Consider the following 13,955-nt stretch of genomic DNA (forward strand, 5'->3'; position numbering starts at 1 on the left):
TTCAAATATACCACATTCCCAACCTAAAATTGTTCCCCGCACATTGTCTTTCAAGCATAATCTTTTTTCCATATCATTTTGTCTTGCAGATAACATCATCAAAAGGATATTTAACATTTTGAAGTTTACATGGGTCCTTTTCCTTGCCACACTTGATAGTTTTACAGCCTGGCTCAACTCAATTTCTCGAGAACACATAGATATCTCTACAGTGCTACGGATAGAACGTTGCATGTTGACAAGAGAAATTAAGAAAGTAAGCCATGCAAATTGTGCGCTACAGTTTGACACATTTATAGTGAAGATAAGGCAAGTTGACAAGAGGGGTTCAATATCACATTGGGAATAATGTGACGAAGAGAGTTCAATTGCAAAAAAGAAACAATACAGAAATAAACATTTGCAGTAGTGTCTATGCAATTTGGCTGACAAAAGAGCTCACAATGTCATTATATATTAAGGTGTAATTTCAGGAGGTGTCTTTCTGGATATATGTGCAACTTCATAGTGCCACTCCTATAGAACTTTTTCTAATATTTATATTGCACCATAGATGACATGGCATTGCATGATATAACATCACTTGGTAAAAAGGGAGCGTAGTATGTTGAAAATGGCTGTATTGCCTAAAATTTTGTAGGGGGGTGATAGAATTGCAAAACTCTGTGCCCCGGTTGGAAAAATTCCTAGCTACACCTCTGAATATCATGTAAGGTCAGCACTACCAATTTTATTTTATTTCACATGAAAGATGTTGGGCAGATCTCTTTATACAAATCAGGTCAAATCAGTTTGTATAGTTTTTAAGATTTCAAGGGTAGAGTATTCAGCATTTATATAAAGTATTAATTTTACACATGAGTTCAGAGAAAATATATGTAGTTATGGATATAATTTCTTATGACAATAGTTGATGATGTAGTATTTCGTTTTGGTAAGATTAGAACAAACAATGAAAACTTGACTTCAATATGATTTTTTTTTTAAGAGAGTGAGAGAGAGAGCAGTGTTTTAGTATCAGTGTTAGTATTTTTTACTGCCTAAAATAAAAACTAAATTACTTAAACTTTTTAGGGTATTGTTCCAACCCGGGAGAGCATTCACATGTATTATCAAAACCACATAATGATGACCCTTTCTAGAGAGTCGGGGCTCGATAGGATTGATGACCAACCTGGCTCAGCTTCTGGTCATTCAAACCATGGGAAAATCGCGAGTACAAGGATGGACAGTGCAGACTCGGCTGCTTCTCATGACAGCATGTCCAGGTATAGTGCATATTCACCTTTAAGGATAACGTAAGAAACCTAAATTTGTTGATAACTAGAAAAAGGTACAGCAGTGCCTGGAATTACATTCTTTTATTTGTTTTAGGCTAATAAATGATATGAATAATCTAAGCTGATGTTCTATATTACGAGTATATAAGATAGGTTAATGCAAAATAATAAATTTCAGAGGCACTGGGAAGAAAAGAGTTTTGGAACTGCACATGTAAAAGGGGGTTGGATCTACTTTTGCAGGTTTTTGGATACACAGGAAAACACGCGTGATGGAAAGAGTGTGAATGTAAACTCAAACTCACTACCACTTTAAGACCATTAATTTCAACTGCTACATTTTCAACTATAAGCTGCTGTGTTTAGTATGTATGTGTTAAATTAATCATGAGAGTTAAGTGACATTGTAACTGTCTTTATTACATGTGTCTGTTTTGTGTATTTCTGTTAAACTGCAAGTTGAAGGTGCAATATGCATCGTATTAAAGTGTAGGATAATGTTTACATCACCAATGATCAGGTCATGTTTCAGGGAGAAAAAATGCTGTGCGCCCATACAATAGCAACTTCTCCACCCCCACCAAATCATTTAAATAATCAAGTCCTGAAAGACTAAATCTCATTTCCATTTGAGTGCAAAACTAGGCACATTGTGAACCTGCTGATACGTGCCGCATTTTGTGTAAAATTGCTCTGTGAGAATGCAGCAACGTCCACTTCATCTCCGCAAAGGACCCTTACTATAGCCTGTGATTTCAGGGGCAGAGTGGGGAAGGGATCAGGGGCTGGCTGGGCTTTGGGGCATGAGGGTATCTGCTCCCCGGGCCAGTCCCATAGGGTGTTGCCTTGGGCTACCACTGGGCTACCTGCAATGTTTTGGATTAAAATATTCCTAATAAGCTCTTTAGTCGAGTCTCGCCCCCTCCAGGCTTAAAATACCCAGCCAGCCCCTGGAGGGGACTGGGTATATGCACGTGGTCAATGTTCAATAAGGACGTGCCAAGCTTGAGCGCACGCAGCAGCTTGCGACTCAAGCTTTGGGCATCTCAAAGGCATGTGTTTTTCTGTCGTGTCACTTGCACCAGCTACAGGTTGGGTGTAAGTGCCGAGTGATAGTGATGACGGTCTCGTATGCATGCTAGAACAGTGTATTGTCTGTTAGAGCAAAGTGGACCTAGACCCATATTCATCAACAGACGTATCTTTAAATCTTGTTAAATACAGACGTGCATATGCCCGATTTATGTGCATTTTAAATAAAATGCACCTTACACTCATTTTGCGTGCCTTAATAAATCAGGCCCTTGGCGTCTAATCCATACTTATGAAGGTATACCCAACTTCTTCCTTTGGCAAGTGCAAACTATTGCTTTTCCCTATATGTAACTAAATAGTTTTAATTATGCCCAGCATCCTGGGAGGACAAATACTGCATCCACTGTAACTGAAATTGGTGACCTATAGTCAATTGATGAAATCTAATTATTATCAAACTTGGGATTTAGTTCATCTCACCATTAGATCACAGAGATTGGTAGATTGGGTTTCTTTCATAGACAATCTTGTTGCTTTGAGAAACAAGTTGCAATTCTGTGGTATGAAGTAAATTTCAGAAATTCAGATTGTAATTGTAATACAATGTAATTGGCTTGGGTCAATGGAGGTATTAAAGAGAGAGCCTTTCTACAACCAGGGTCTAGAACCTGTTTTTTTCAGGACACCAGATCACTAAATGTGATAAAAGTTCCCAGTTACCCACAACCCTGAAAGCATGACAAGTAAGATGATGTAAAAAGTTTTGCTATTCTTGAAGGCTGAAATACCATCTATCAATAATTTTGTAGATGTACTCCTTAGTCCTTGACGAGATGGAAATCTACTCAGCAGCAGACTAAATGTCTGACTAGGACTTCTCAGTAATGATCATCACCAGATCTTAATTCAACCATTCATGTAGAAAGTTGTGTGAGAAGTGTAAGATATGGCCAGCAATAGGTAGATTTTGAGCCCTGTAGTGTAGTGGCTTGAAAGCAAAAATCTCAAATGGTGTCTGTTCATCAATACTACGTTGAAAAGGACTGCAATATAACAATGGGGTTATTTGTCGATATAGAGTCTTTAAGGGTGACAAGAGGAATAAGTGCTTCCCTGCAAAAAATGGATTGGAGAGTATTATGTTAGCTGAGATAGACAGTACAAAATTGCTCATTTGAATACTAGTAGCAAGATTAGGTCAATGGAAAGGGATCTGGAAAGAAAACTTGAACCTAGAGGAGCAGAGCTCTAGATTGTTAGTGAATGTATACAGATTAGTAATACATATGTGCGCAATATCTGCATGAATTTAGAATCCCTAATAGCTACTTATCTAAAATTCATTCCAAGGCCTATGAGAGGGGTAATTGGATATAAACTATATTATGGAGTGTTGACTGGGAGCCACTAATACTGGTAGATCTTAGGGATTCCCAGACTACCCAGTGCCCTAGGCTTAATCATGCAACAGAAATAGATAACTTCATCAAACTTTTTTGAAGGTCACTGCTCACTTGGATAAGAAAACATATAGGAAGAGAATGCAAAAGATGCAAAGTCTCCAGATCAAGGGCATTTTTACTGCGGTAGTCCTACCAAACAAGGAGATGATATATGTTTGTCAGGTGCTTAGATAATCTGGAACTCTAGACAGTAGAGGAGTATAGATGTGAACAAAATAAAGAGGAATAATGGGAACTCCCATGTATATCACAGTCTCCTTCGGCCAATGGAATCTGATATTTAACAATAAACAACAATTTAATTTTTTTTTATTTAAACTCCCCTTTCAAAAATTTCCCCCTGCTCCATACTAACTGAGGGCTTTAGTCAAAATCCCTTCTAGAGGAACATAGTTTTTTCACTCACTCACTGCCTGCCTGCCTGACCTTTCTCTCATATGCCATGACGGAACAGACTCACACAGATAACAGTCTTCACTGCCTTCCACTCTTCCACTCTATATAACAGAGTGGGACGGCATGATCTGAAACAGAGATGCAGGACTACAGTCAAAGATGGGGCAGTGTGTGAGCAGAGAATCTATGTTTTTCTGGGAGTGCCTCTGACTGCACAGCCAAGAGAGTGGGGGACGTTTTAGAACGGTGATATTTAAATAAAATAATAATTTACTGGTTGTTTAATTGGTATCAGCACAAGCTCAAAGTGAGCTACGATCAAGTTCAGTGCTGGAGACTTGTAAGTTGTTTGACTCATACCTTGATAGCCCATAGAAATTATAAAGGACATAAAATAAATTTTGGAGTGAAGTTTGAATAGAGCTCACAAGTAATATGACAGTAATTCTAGAGAAAATGCAAAAAGTAATGTGAATAAAGAGCTTTTGCAATGGGTTCCCTCTTGATTTAAGAAAGTTTTTCTGTTGGACACCCATGATGAAGATAAAGGCCCTTGTTCCAGAGTAGAGTTAGAAAATTTCTGAAATGAAAGGTGTTTGTATGAATGGATGGATTTTCCAGTTACACTTATGTAGAAAAGCACATTTCAAGCAATGTAATAAAAACTGTCAAACACACAAGATCATCTCCACTTCATTATTAATTGATATAAAACTTTAATAGAACATAAAAATGAAGCTGAACCAAGCAGAATATTAGGAGAAAAATATATACATTAAAAATGAAAGAAATGGGTCATCCGAAAGTGGTAGTAGATTGGACTTTTGGACTTTTTAAAGTTTACACATTTTCAAGTGGACTTGCAAACCAGCAAAAGTAGGCACAGATTCCAGGGCAGTTTGAAGGACAAATAGGCACAAATGAGCAAATTAAGAAGCAATGTGGTCTGCAATGTACATGTTTGAAACTCCAGAAATAATGTTCACTGTGATTTTGCCAGTATTGGGTCAAAATTTACAAACTGCAGCAAATTTGGCAATTTAAAAAAGGGAAATCACTCCCCAACAATCCCAGCACCTGTCCTCATTTCAGAGAACACACCCTCTTTAACGTAAATATCCAACCAATCCCAATGCTAGAAAGTCTAGGTTGGTTTCCACTTTAACAGGGAGTCCACAACCCTGGGGTCCCCATGGCACAGTAAACACCAGCCTGAGGCTGGTCAGCATTGAGCTTGTGCCTATGTGGGATGAACTTATATAGTACAAATGGAAAACACACCACCCCTTAAAGATCCCATTTTAAAAAAAATTATCCTGCACATTAACGCCATCTTCTCTTCACTGACCAACCAATCAGAGGTGTGTCTCGGGGAGTCCAGTGTTAATCATTTATCACCGGTCGGCGTTAGTTGTGTGTGCGGTGTGTTTTTATGTTGATTTTTTTGTTGTTGTAGTTTTTGTTTTTCCATTTAGATCAAGACAGAACATTAATAATATATTTGTGTATTTCGATAGAGGTGAACAAGGGTTTAGGCAGGGCAGGTGCTAGCATGTTGGGCGGCCCTCTGCAAAAGGTAAATTTGCACCCTCTTTTATAAATTATTTGTTCATTCAATAATGCTTTTTTGTTTAAAACAAATTATATAATACACTTAATATAATAAATAGAGTAATACAAATAAATACATTAAACAGCAAACATGAATTACTATAAATGCCAAAAATGAAGATGATATAAAATAGCGCAGATCTAAACTCACCAATCCACAATGGAGTATAGGATAACAAACTATAATTCAGAAAATATGCAGCATAAATTAAGCACTAGAGTTTCAAAAATATTCTATCACAAGAAGATAAAAGACGCTAAATCAGATGTCTTTCCAAAATATCAATGAGTGTAAATGCTGTATGTAATCAATATCCTAATTAAATCCATAGTCTCTAATGAACGTTATATTGCATATATAACAGATTATACAGCAGTTTGTATGTCCACTTCTTAATCAACGGAAAAGACTGTTTGTTTCTCCTGTCAAATTTTAACGACAGAAGCACACAGATGAATCTCTCCGAAAACAGCCCCTCAGGGAAACACACTTACGAGATCTTCGTTGTTAATCAGCATGTCATCTCCACAGGAAAATATGTTCTCCCAGGCATCACGTGAACCTCGATCTTCAATGTCTGTGAATGTGTCCACATCAACTCCACAGATGATTATACTTATAGGATAATATCTCTAACCGGATCCTCACTCAATTGATCGGCAACCCACAGCAACCTGTCACTCATGCTCAGGTCAGACAGCTGATTCTTTTCCTAATCTACTAAGCAACTATGCAGCAATCTCCGGTGTGAGACAATATAGTGAAAGATCAGCAACACGCTGACCAAGATTGAGGATCCGGTTCCAGATGTTATCCTATAAGTATAATCATCAGCATTGTTATAGTGTTGGTGAATTCTCTCTTGTCCAAATGTTTTGCAATTAATAAATGAGTTGATAAACATCTCAAGTTCTATCAGGGTACAGAAACGTTTAAATACCTACGGTGAATGTTATTAGCTTTTTTATATAAGGCAACTTTTATTTTGGGTTTAGTGTCCCTTTCACTTATTAGATTATAATGTAATAAAAATACCTGTGTTTTTCAAACCCAGTCCTCAGGGAGCCCTAATGGGACATGTTTTCCAGGTCACAAGTCAATAATTCATACCACTTGAGGATCTTTAACTATGTGTCAGACAGTGATGAATACACCTGTGCTACAGCAAGGAGATATGGAAAACCTGCACTGTTAGGGCTCCCTGAGGACCAGGTGTGGGAAACACTGGTATATTTATTAGAGTATAATCTAATAAGGGAAAGGGACACTAAACCCAAAATAAAAGTAATAAAACACTGAAATATCCTTTTGAGTTCACCGACTTTACGTTAGAGCAGTGGCTGATTTGATTCTATCATGGGCATCATTGCTCACGACCTATTACATTTTAAGTTACAATTAGCTCACTACCCTTAAGACTCCATGCCTAGCAATCAAATATATTCAATCTACATGAAGACACTTTAGTGGTGCATTTTAAATAAGCTAATCCTCAAACCCATTGGTGATTTCACAATACATATGTTATTGCAATTTTTTTCAATTGTGACATAATTGCTATTAAAAGTATACATACCTAACAATGTATATATTCTTCTTATAATATTATTATTATTATTATTATTATTATTATTATTATTATTATTATTATTATTATTATAATATCATTATTATTATTATAATTAGAATATTAAATCAGTGGCATATACCTAAATGACAGCAGTAGATTACCACATTGTTCCTTGTAAAATGAGTTGGATTGTTGAGTACATGGCAGATTTTTATTCAGTCTTGTAAGGGAAATAAATGTCAGACCTTGGCAAGATTTGCTCATTATGTGTAATTGTAACTGTCATATAGTTACTACTTGTTTGGAGGGAAAGCAGACAGTAATTGCCTACTTTCAACTAAGTCCAATATGTACTTCTAGCAGGCCAATTGGAATATGGGAGATATTTTAGATATGACCAGAAGTAAATGACTATAATGCTCATTGACTTTAAATGCTTTATTTTTTCTTTTATCTCATTGAATACAGGATAATTTTATATAAACAATTTAAACTGTAAAACTATTTTCTAACTGTTCAAATATTGCAGTAGTGGTTTGTATAGTATGTATATAAATTATTTAAACAATTGTCTCTATACAGTTCATGTCGGAACCAAAGTTATGGCCATATCTTTTTTTATAAATAGCATAATGCATTAAATAACTGCAGATCGATCAGTTGTGATTCATTTTTAACAAGTTGCATTTCTGTGTTAATAATAGTGGATTGGGTTTATGTAAACACAGTTTTCTACCTGTCTTAAGCTGGGTACAACGATTGGAAGTCCCGATGAGCATGCCAGTTTAAGTGTACACACCTACACACTTTACCGTCAGATCTGTGATCTACATCTCTCATAACCATCTGCTGGAAAGATCGTGACTCTGTACACACTCTTCAGATATCTGCCTATGCCAGAGGCGGAGCTAGCGAACTGTGGGCCCCAGTGCACCACACCTGCTGCACCAATGGTAGTTCCGCCACTGGCCTACGCTGCTGGTCATCAGTTCGTACAAACTTCCACATTTGCCCAGAATCGTTCCATCATTGATCTTGATTTTTAGGAAGTTTAGAAAACCAGATCAACAGTTGCAATATAATAAAACATGATCGTGGGTGCCTACACACGCTTGCAATATTTGACTAAGTGGTCGTGAATCGTGTGATCAGCACGATAATTGCAATTGCATAGATGTGTACCGAGCTCTACAGTATGCAGTAGTAGTATAGAGTTAAATGAATCAAGGAAGGTGTCAGATTGCTGATGCTAGACACTTTCCCTGAACAATACTCGCTGAATTAAGAAATGTCACTTCAATTACTTTATAGGTATGTATTGATGCTATGATCATTTTTAATTCGTTATGATCTGTGGTATGCTAACTAGATAGTTTTATTCCATTAGAAACTAATCAGCAGTCTTTTTTAAAGGAAGCCTTAATTTGCTGATCTCTGGGGGCTGCTAAGTGCTTTGGTGAAGCAAAATAGCACTGAAATCTATATCTGCAAATGCTTGCTTATATCTTGACACAAATTATAGGCACAGTGGACTTCTCAGGTGCAGGAGAGTATTTCATTACAATGTAAGTACTTTAGTGCGATAGTATGGAAGTACCAAGAAGCACAGAGATCATTTACATCAGGGGCAAACGCAGCGTTCTAGAGGGAGGAGGGGGGAGGCAAAAGCTTTTTTAGTCAAACTGTTTTACTGTAACAAGTTTGGTTGAGTCACAAAGTGTTGCTTATTCACATATTGTAAGATGTTACCTACTAACGGCGATAATTAATGTTAGTGTCCACTTATATTGTGAGTAGCACTCATACAGAAGCAGCTACTGAGGAGTATTTATACTGGCCACACCATGACTCCACTCACATATGCAGGAGGGACTCCATGCAAGTTATGTCTGTCATGTGCCTCCCTTGGGATTGGCCACTAGCGGCTGTTGCTGTGTGAAAGTGGAAACGATGAGGGGGACACTGTCAGAGCATGAAACAAGTGGTGGTACATGATTCTGTGCGGTAGAACCAGAACTAGTTTTACAGTTGAATGGAATCCAAAGCAAATATAAAGCACACATAACGCTACAACTCTACATAAAAAAACTACATGCAGATTATTGAGAACAGTGGTAGTGCACTTGTCCACGCATAAACGCTGCTGAAAATTACATGCAGATAAATGGTCCTAAACAGCTCACAATTGCATACAGAACTCGGGCAGTAATCCAGTAATGAAATATGAAAACTAGAATTAGAAAAGATAAATGTACACAAATGTAAAAAGTGTTAAATATATTTACATCATAATGAAAGCTGTACATTAATATAAACCGCATTTACTTATATCTGATCATCTTTCCAAAATAATGCCACTCTCCAAAACATTCACACCCAATTAAAATGAAAAAATATAAAAATGATATGTTTTTATATGTACATATGTATATAATATATATATATATATATATATATATATATATATATATATATATATATATAAAAAATCACGTAATTAGAGCATGAAAGGTAAGTGGTGTTTCTGGCAATTGGAACCCTTTCGCCTAAGTGCACATCTAAAACTATTTACACATAACTGCCTGGTATAAACGTATATGTGCAGATCATATAATATTGTTGGCAAATCCCAAAATAAAAATGTAAACAGTTGACTTTAATTGTGTCTGTAGCGGACATGGGTGTTAACCATAAGGGCTGTGACTTCAAACTTCTAGTTACAGTGGAGTCTTACTTATCAGTGTTAGGTCAGGGAGTAGGAGGATGTTTAAGAGGGTCTTTCAAAGCTTACAACTAAAGAACCTTTTTACAAAAACGCCCATAACAACATTAACAAATATATCTAATAACTGGATAATCAGTTAAATAGAACAATTAATGTTAGGTAAGTAAAATATAAAAAACAGACCAGAATAACGCTTGGAATTGGCCAGAATTAATTGATATCAGTACTATGAAACTCCAGAAAGCTAACCAGGTTCTTGGTTGCTCAGAGAATGATAACTGGACTGTATGATATTTTGCATTTTATTTAATCAAAACTATCACATGAATGTTTTGTCAGTGTTAAAGACTAACGCAACTGTAATTTTGCTATGTATTGATGTTTTCAAATATTTGAACAATGAACTGATGTGAGTGAGTTCTCTGTACAGCACTGCGGAATCAGTGGCGCTATATAAATAAATGATGATGATGATGATTGCATTAACACATATAGGGTGACCAATCTAGTGAATGAACGGTTAGGGGAATTCTCTTGATTAGGAAGATGATATATGTTGAAGATAGTACATAAAAACAATTTTGACACATGTACCATCATTATTATATCTTCAGTTAAAAATAAATTGTTGATTTAAAGTTTGAAGTAATAGTTAGAATTGTGCAACCAAAAAACAGGAGGAGTGCAGAAATGCCCAGTGACTGAACGCACAAAGCCAGCAAATAAACGCAACAGTCTAGTGAATAAACAATGTGACTTACTTTCAGAAAACAAAGGCAACAGATCAGCTTGTGTAGCTGGTATATTCAATCGAATTTTAATGCATTAACATTGAAAATGTTCTTTTACTGGTAATGTTCATTCACTGGAAGATTCACCCTATACAGTTGTAATACTATAAATTATGCTTCTTCCCTTGCTGTGTTAAGTATATTTTAAGCCATGTTGTCAAAGACAAATAGCAAGCAGATGTTGTGTTATGCTGCATATATAAATGCATTTCGATGAAATAATAGATATGATTGTAGTCATTGGGATCAAACAGACTTCGAGCTGTGTCACCTTTCTACAAAGAAAATCATATAGTATGGGTTGTAAAATTACTTGTAGGACAGATCCCGTTAAAATGTTTCCTATGGTGCAGATTATAGTTTTCCAAAATAATATATTTTTGAAGGTTTCAAGTTGGGCAGCTCTTGCTATTAACATTCTAACAAGGTATAGCTAAGGTACAGGATAAAACAAAAATATTTTTCATCTTCAAGTTAAAATGCATCAATATTTCTTAATTATCATTGATGTTGTGCTTATTGTTTGCGAATAATCTTTTCATAATTTTATTGTGTTCATGTGTGCTTTTTGTGTGCTTGTCTTTTTGTTTAGTTGCATGGAATCATGTCAAATTATGTTCATGTGTTAAACATTTGGCTTGCTTTTTTACTTATTGTTGTCTTTGTGACTGTTTGTGCTGCTAGCTGCAACACTGAAGCAACCATGCTGTTCTCAAGGCAGTCCACGCTTGATGATTTAGACGGACCAGATACTGTACCAAAAACAAGTGAGCGTGCCCGGCCTAGGCTTCGTAAAATGTACAGCATGGACATGTCCTCTTCATCTGCTGACAGTGGCAGTGTAGCATCAAGGTGCTTTATCCATGCATGTCTAATTCACTCATTATTCATTCTGTTATACCTGCATTGTTGTATCATGTCAGCACTTCTAACTAGTCTAGAGCAGTCCTGGCCAACCTGTGGCTCTGCAGGTGTTGTGAAACCACAACCCCCATCATGCTCTGCCTGCTATCAGCTGGCTATCACATGTCAAAGCATGCTGGGATGTGTAGTTTCACAACACCTAGAGAGCTACCGGTTGGTCAGGCACGGTTTAGACTGTATGTTGTCATCAAGCTGTCTGATAGCAAGTTCTTTTTGACTGCTTGCAACAAAGTTAACACCTTATTTACGGACATTTCTTTCATATTAGAATAGCTGCCAAACTCACCTAATAACACAGACATACTGTTTACAGGAGGAGATTAAGATCTGAGCCACGTGTGACATGCCTATAAATGGGCTTGTCATTGAGAGAAGACTTCCATTATATCGGCACAGTTTTGTGTTGCTAGCTTTCTTTTATACTCACAGTCAATCCCAACTTCTCATTTCACTTTTAAATGTAAAATGCATGCTGAGAATAATTGTCATTATGTGTTATCTTTATTTTGGTGTCATACTAAGCTTATAACAGTAAGGGTCCTTTACGAACCAGAAAAAGTGCAGTTCTTTATGTAACAAAGCCTACTTGTCTGCCTAGTGCATTTCATGCTCCACATCCATTTCAGTCCTTGGAAACATCCCCTTCAAATCAGTCTACGCTCAACTGTGCAGGATGGAAACAGTAAAAACATAACATCTAAGTCCGTCCTACTTCCACTTTAGGAACAACCCAATGTAATATTTTATGTTGTTCTGCTATAAATACTACTCAGTTTGCCCTCAGGTATGTCTTTAAACGTGTGCCACTTTTTTGTGTTTGAATGTTTTTATTACATTGGTCTTAGTGTGCTGACATTTGCACTTTCCTGTAGAGCTGCAGCTAGAAGGTGTAAAATGTGTCCCATTATAAGTATAGGCACAAGACCAGCAAATAGATAACACCCCTTTAAATGTGTCCTCTACATTCTTTTGTCCAATTTAAATCATCCTATCCTGCAAAATGAAATCAGTGCAAAATTAGGTACATATTCCGCACTTAACAGAGTGGTTCCGATCTGCTAACTCCTTCCATCAACCAGTGCATAATTTTGGACTCCTGCAGAGGCCGCTATCTTGTAAATCTATGTGCTTTCCCATAAAACCAGGGGCAATGGGGCAAAATTGTGTTCACGACATCACAAAACTGTATTTGCACTACAATTCCACGTTTTGGTTCGTAAATGACCCTTAGGCCACATAGCCACAGGCCTTTACACTAGCATTTGGAACTCACTGTAGGCTTCCTCGATGTATTTACCCATGGTAAACACAAAAATAAAACAAGAAGTGTTCTGAAAAACGGAGCACAGCTGGAATGCTACAGCAAATGCTAGTAAAAACAGCAATGGATGTGGTGGCATTATAAGCAATAGTTCTACAGACATGCATTATACTATCATTAGAAATGCTAGTAAAATGCATGCATTGCAATAAACGCTGGTGGGTACATGACCTACCTTTTCTGTAGCAGCAATAAACATCTTACCAGTTAATATCTTCCTTGTATGTGAGTTTAAATGAACACACTTGTAAACATTTGCTGCATAATAAAAACTAAAAGCAACGATTGCCTTTAAAAAATGTCTTTTTGCCAGTAGCTGCCAAAGTTTGATGTGTAGCAACCTCTGTAACATCCTAAATGGTTTCATAATTTACAAAAGAAAAATATAAAACATAATAACTATTGGGGGACATTTATGAGCAGACAGTGCTGTACAAAAGTAGCGCAAAAGCCATTGTGAGGTCATGCTTTATACACCTGTTTTATGCTACCAGATGCGGATCTGCTCTCTAGGATAACATCTTTGGCGTTGGAGTTAAATTTGCTCTGTATATTGGGAAGTTCTGGTGGTGTGGGTTTGTTTTATTGTAGTGATGAGTATTACTTTAAGCACACAGATAGCTAAATGAGCATTTGTGATGCAGACAAAATATTAAACGAGCTACATGTGTGGAGATAGAACAGAAAGGAATCATGCCAAGTAGAAGTGCCCTTAAGATGTCATGTTTTTTCCATATAATAAAGTAAAAAATGTGAGTGACCAATAGTGTTAGCATTTACACTTTTTGGACTGACCTTAGTCATAAGTGGAAACACTGGAGCACAGGCAAAGAAAGTG

At 36.7% G+C, this 13,955-nt stretch overlaps 1 protein-coding gene across 1 annotated transcript in view; it reads left to right on the top strand.

The window, feature by feature from the left end:
* Positions 1–13,955, top strand: part of PIEZO2 (piezo type mechanosensitive ion channel component 2) — a 377,083-nt gene that overhangs the window by 323,449 nt on the left and 39,679 nt on the right. The window contains exons 36-38 of the mRNA XM_075213287.1: positions 90–256; positions 1,075–1,268; positions 11,557–11,724. Coding sequence (XP_075069388.1) covers positions 90–256; positions 1,075–1,268; positions 11,557–11,724 — 529 coding nt within the window. The remainder of the gene's footprint in view (positions 1–89; positions 257–1,074; positions 1,269–11,556; positions 11,725–13,955) is intronic.

Source organism: Mixophyes fleayi, chromosome 5 (genome assembly GCF_038048845.1).
Source record: "Mixophyes fleayi isolate aMixFle1 chromosome 5, aMixFle1.hap1, whole genome shotgun sequence".
Lineage (NCBI taxonomy): Eukaryota > Metazoa > Chordata > Amphibia > Anura > Limnodynastidae > Mixophyes > Mixophyes fleayi.